General features: G+C 49.0%; 1 protein-coding gene across 1 annotated transcript in view; it reads right to left on the reverse strand.

Moving 5' to 3' along the window:
• LOC143033716 (uncharacterized) overlaps positions 1 to 5,000 on the reverse strand; it is a gene marked incomplete at its 5' end in the record, with an annotated part of 91,142 nt that overhangs the window by 14,100 nt on the left and 72,042 nt on the right. Inside the window, 1 exon segment of the mRNA XM_076199201.1 lies at positions 193 to 344. Within this exon segment, the coding sequence (XP_076055316.1) occupies positions 193 to 344 (152 nt within the window).

Consider the following 5,000-nt stretch of genomic DNA (forward strand, 5'->3'; position numbering starts at 1 on the left):
AGTGGAATTACCGGGACCACGCCGAGCTCGCTGGCCAAGGCTGATGAAGACGTCAGAGAGCGCGAGAGAGAGCGAGAGAACGCGAGAGAGAGAGAGAGAGAGAGAGAGAGAGAGAGAGAGAGAGAGAGAGAGAGAGAGAGAGAGAGAGAGAGAGAGAGAGAGAGAGAGAGAGAGAGAAAACGTCACACTTACGTTCACCGCGGTTGCCGTTGCCCTCACGATCTTCTGAAGAGGCGGAATGGCGTCGACGGCTCCGCCCTCTGTGACGGGTCTCAGGATCTTCTCTTCGGTTCTGGAGAAGCCCAGAAGGAGGAAGAGACCCGCCGGGAGGTGGTGGTGTTCCTCTGGAAAATCAAAAAGAACAATCTATCATTATATATATATATATATAACTTTCAAAATTGTTCTGAAATGACCTCAGCGGTGGCGGTGGTTGGAGGACACTTCCGTAAGGGTGATCGGCTGTATAATACCTGCTACCGATACGTGGTGACGTCACGGCAACGGGGACAATTGATTGGACGAGAGTGGTGACGTCACGGCAACGGAGACGGCTGATTGCCCGAGAACGCTGACGTCACGGGAACGGAGACGATTGATTGGCCGCTCGCGAAGCGAGCAGCGCCGCAGGCCAAGCGACCATGGCAAAGCCATGGCGGCGAAGCCGGCGCTTGTATACCTATAAAAGCATTCATGCTGATATCGATCTATATCGGACCGAAAACAGGAAATCCCTCAAGGGGACACGTCCTCTCCAGCCCTTGAGTGGCTGAGAGACCGGTGACGTCACGGTAACGAAGACGACTGATTGGCTGAGAACGGTGACGTCACGGCAACGGAGAGGACTGATTGACTGCGAGCGAAGCGAGCTCGTCCGAGGGGCCGAACCCCCTTGTAGCGGGGTCGGGCGCAGCCCGTTGCTCGAAAATGAATAAATAAATCCTGCTGAGCGAGAGCAGTTGTCGACTATGTCGAAGAGTTTCTGTATCTGTTACAAGTGACGTTAATATGTCTGAAAACATAAGAGAATAAATACTTTATCAATCCGGAGAAACGTTGATCAGATTGATGTGACGGGCACAACTTTTGATATATTGGAGCCTTGAATGAAAACAACGTTTTACGTCATTGTGATCTTGACCTTTGACCTAGATCTAAGATAATTGGTAGATTTTATCCTTGGAATCAGCTAGATAAGGTACCATAGTGTGGTTATGACCAAAGCAAAGGCCAAAACGAACGAAGAGTGACAAGAATCTATTTACATTTTGATTCCTTATTCTGGTACATTTTTTTTATTTGCCCACAAGGATAGAAATGCTGGTAAACTACAACCCATAACAGCTCATATTCGCATGGGCTTTGAGCCGTTGTGGAGCACTGGTATCCGAAAGGGCCTCGTCCCAATAGATCTTAGTGTCCGCCACTTGCCCCAGCTGTCCGAGGAACTTCGTACTTTGAGACCGGCAGGTACGTTTTGCTTGGTACGATTATCGCTCAACGATGATCGTTTATGGCTCAACGATGATCGTTCATGGCTCAACGATGATCGTTCATGGCTCAACGATGACCGTTCATGGCTCAACGATGACCGTTCATGGCTCAACGATGACCGTTCATGGCTCAACGATGATCGTTCATGGCTCAACGATGATCGTTCATGGCTCAACGATGATCGTTCATGGCTCAACGATGATCGTTCATGGCTCAACGATGATCGTTCATGGCTCAACGATGATCGTTCATGGCTCAACGATGATCGTTCATGGCTCAACGATGATCGTTCATGGCTCAACGATGATCGTTCATGGCTCAACGATGATCGTTCATGGCTCAACGATGATCGTTCATGGCTCAACGATGATTGCTCATGGCTCAACGATGATCGTCAAACGATTGTTCTAGGGCACTAAGTCTTTTTCTTTTAATGATGCTGTTTTTCATCGAGCTGCAAACTATGAGGCTGACCATTTTATTAACAGAACCTACAAACAACGCGCTTACCTAAATAGGATGCCAGGTAGTAGGAAGCGCGTTACCCGCCACTGATTATGGTAAGCTAATATATAATTAAAATTACATAGCAAAACGTACATTTACATTCTCTTTCTCTCTGATATATTATTTCATAATAAACATTAACCCAATGAGTGTGGGGGAAGTAAAAAAAAAAAAAAAAAAAATCTTCATTTAGATCGTATTCGTGTATACGGGGCTCAGAGGTCAGTTGTTACTGTTCCTTCACTTGTCAAAGTTGCCAGTAATCACTAGATGACTTTTACGACCTGCGGGCACGAGATTATAGAATACCGGTATTATAAGAATATTTTTGGGGGAGGAGTGGTGTCCAGTGATCAACATATGCGACGTAAATGTTTGTTTTATTGTTTTGGTTACACTATATTACTAATCCTTTTCTTATTGCCACTACTGTTGTATCTGAAACGAACGTGTATATATATATATATATATATATATATATATATATATATATGTATATATATATGTATGTATATATATACTCGTATACGTGTCTACAATGTGACGGCCAATTTTCGCTACCAACACACTCTGGATTTCAAGCAATTATCTTCATATTTCGAAGTCAGTCTGATGTCGGGGGGAGAGGAGAAGGGGGAGGGTGAGGAGGAGGGGGAGGGGGAGAAGGAAGGGGAGGAGGAGGAGGAGGAGGAGCAGGAGGAGGGTGAGGGTGAGGGGGAAGGGGAGGTGGAGGCACCTCCTCTTTCATAACCGAACGAAATCTTTCAGAATGAATTCTACATATTCTCACGAGTTGTTTATCAACAAAGCTGTCCACTAACTACTCGCTTATATCTCTTTACTCTTTATCCCTTTTTATCTCTCTCTATCGCTCTCTCCTTCTCTATCGCTCTCTATTGCTCTCTCTCTCTCTCTATCGCTCTTTCTCTTACTCTCGTTTCCCATTGTCTTTGTGTTCTCTCTGTATCTCTCTTTTTAACTCTATTTCTCGCTCTCTAACTATCTTCCCCACTCTTTCTTTTTCTTTCGTGTGTGTGTGTGTGTGTGTGTGTGTGTGTGTGTGTGTGTGTGTGTGTGTGTGTGTGTGTCTAAATGTGTATTTTACTTTAATGTACACAAGACGTGGACACTCAATATTCTATGTATTCATAAAGGCTCACACACACACACACACACACACACACACACACACACACACACACACACACACACACACACACACACACACACACACACACACACACACACACACACACACACACACACACACACACACACACACACACACACACTGACTGTGCACCCATGCATATATTACAGTCTGCATAACTTTTCTTCTGAAACTAAGCTGAATTTCAGATTCAGCCGTCATTCTTTCAGGAATTCTCTCTTCGACCGCTAAACAGCGTCGGGTTAGAAACAGCCCATTTGGGGGGTGAGGGGGTGAGGGGTGATGGACTGAGGGGGTGAAGGGTGATGGAGTGAGGGGGTGAGGGGTAAGGGGTGACAGGGTGAGGGGTCTGGGGTGTGGGGTGTGGGGTGAGGTGTGTGGGGTGAGGGGTTAGGGGTGAGGGGGTGACGGGGAGAGGGGTGAGGGGTTAGGGGTGACGGGGTGACGGGGTGAAGGGGTGAGGGGTGAAGGGTGAGTGGGTGAGGAGTGAGGGGGTGAGGGGGTGAGGGGGTGAGAAGGTGAGGGGGTGAGAAGGTGAGGGGATGAGGAGGGTGAGCAGGTGTGATGGGTGAGAGGGTGAGGGGTGAGGGGTGTGAGGGAGGTGAGGGGTGAGGGGTGTGAGGGATGTGAGGGGGTGAGGGGGTGAGGGGGTGAGGGGTGAGGGGGTGAGAGATAGGGGGTGAGAGATGAGGGGTGAGGGGAGGTGTTGCAATGGGCTGAAGTTCATTAGCGTTTCTATCCTCGTGGAGAACCTCGCGACTCTGTTTTGCGTTATCATCTTATATTCCATTTGTTAGTTTCCGTTAATGGGGTTTGTATGTGCGAGTGTTGGGAGGTGGGGGGATATTTTGAGGTTGGGGTTAGGGGGAGGATGAGGTGGTTAGGGGTGATGTTATGAGGTTGGGTTGGGAGATGTTGGGATGGGGAGGTTATTTTCTGGTGTTGGGTGTGTGGAGGGAAGTTGAGAGGTCTGGGGGAAGTTGAGAGGTCTGGGGGGAAGTTGAGAGGTCTGGGGGAAGTTGAGAGGTCTGGGGGAAGTTGAGAGGTCTGGGGGGAAGTTGAGAGGTGTGGGGGGAAGTTGAGAGGTCTGGGGGGAAGTTGAGAGTTTTGGGGGAAAGTTGAGAGTTCTGGGGGAAAGTTGAGGGGTCTGGGGGTAAGTTGAGAGGTCTGGGGGGAAGTTGAGAGGTGTGGGGGGAAGTTGAGAGGTGTGGGGGGAAGTTGAGAGGTGTGGGGGGAAGTTGAGAGGTGTGGGGGGAAGTTGAGAGGTGTGGGGGGAAGTTGAGAGGTGTGGGGGGAAGTTGAGAGGTGTGGGGGGAAGTTGAGAGGTGTGGGGGAAGTTGAGAGGTGCCGAGTTGAGAGGTGTGGGGGGAACGTGTAGTTGTGAGTGTAGGTGTGTGGGGAAGTTGAAGAGGTGTGGGGGGAAAGTTGCGAGGTGTGGGGGAAGTCGAGAGGTGTGGGGGAAGTTGAGAGGAGAGGGGGGAAGTTGGGGTGTTGGGGGGAAGTTGAAGAGGTGTGGAGGGCGAAGTTTGAGAGGTTTTTTGTGGAGGGAAAGTTGAGAGGTGTGGGGGGAAGTTGAGAGGTGTGGGGGGAAGTTGAAGGATTGGGGGATAATGTTCTGAAGTTGAATGTGGGGGGATGCTAAGTTGGGTCTGTGTGTAGGGGGGGATATGTTAAACTACAGTGCAGAAATATTACAGCCCCCCCCCCCTCGCGGGCATCTCCCGAAAAGGATAGAAACAGTAGTTTGAGCGTAGAACGAGTTGCATGACTTAAGTGATGCAACAACATAAATATCTTCAAGCGATCACAGCCTCAGTTGACTGGAATT

Source organism: Oratosquilla oratoria, chromosome 16 (genome assembly GCF_046742065.1).
Source record: "Oratosquilla oratoria isolate Oo_2021 chromosome 16, ASM4674206v1, whole genome shotgun sequence".
Taxonomy (NCBI): Eukaryota; Metazoa; Arthropoda; class Malacostraca; order Stomatopoda; family Squillidae; genus Oratosquilla; species Oratosquilla oratoria.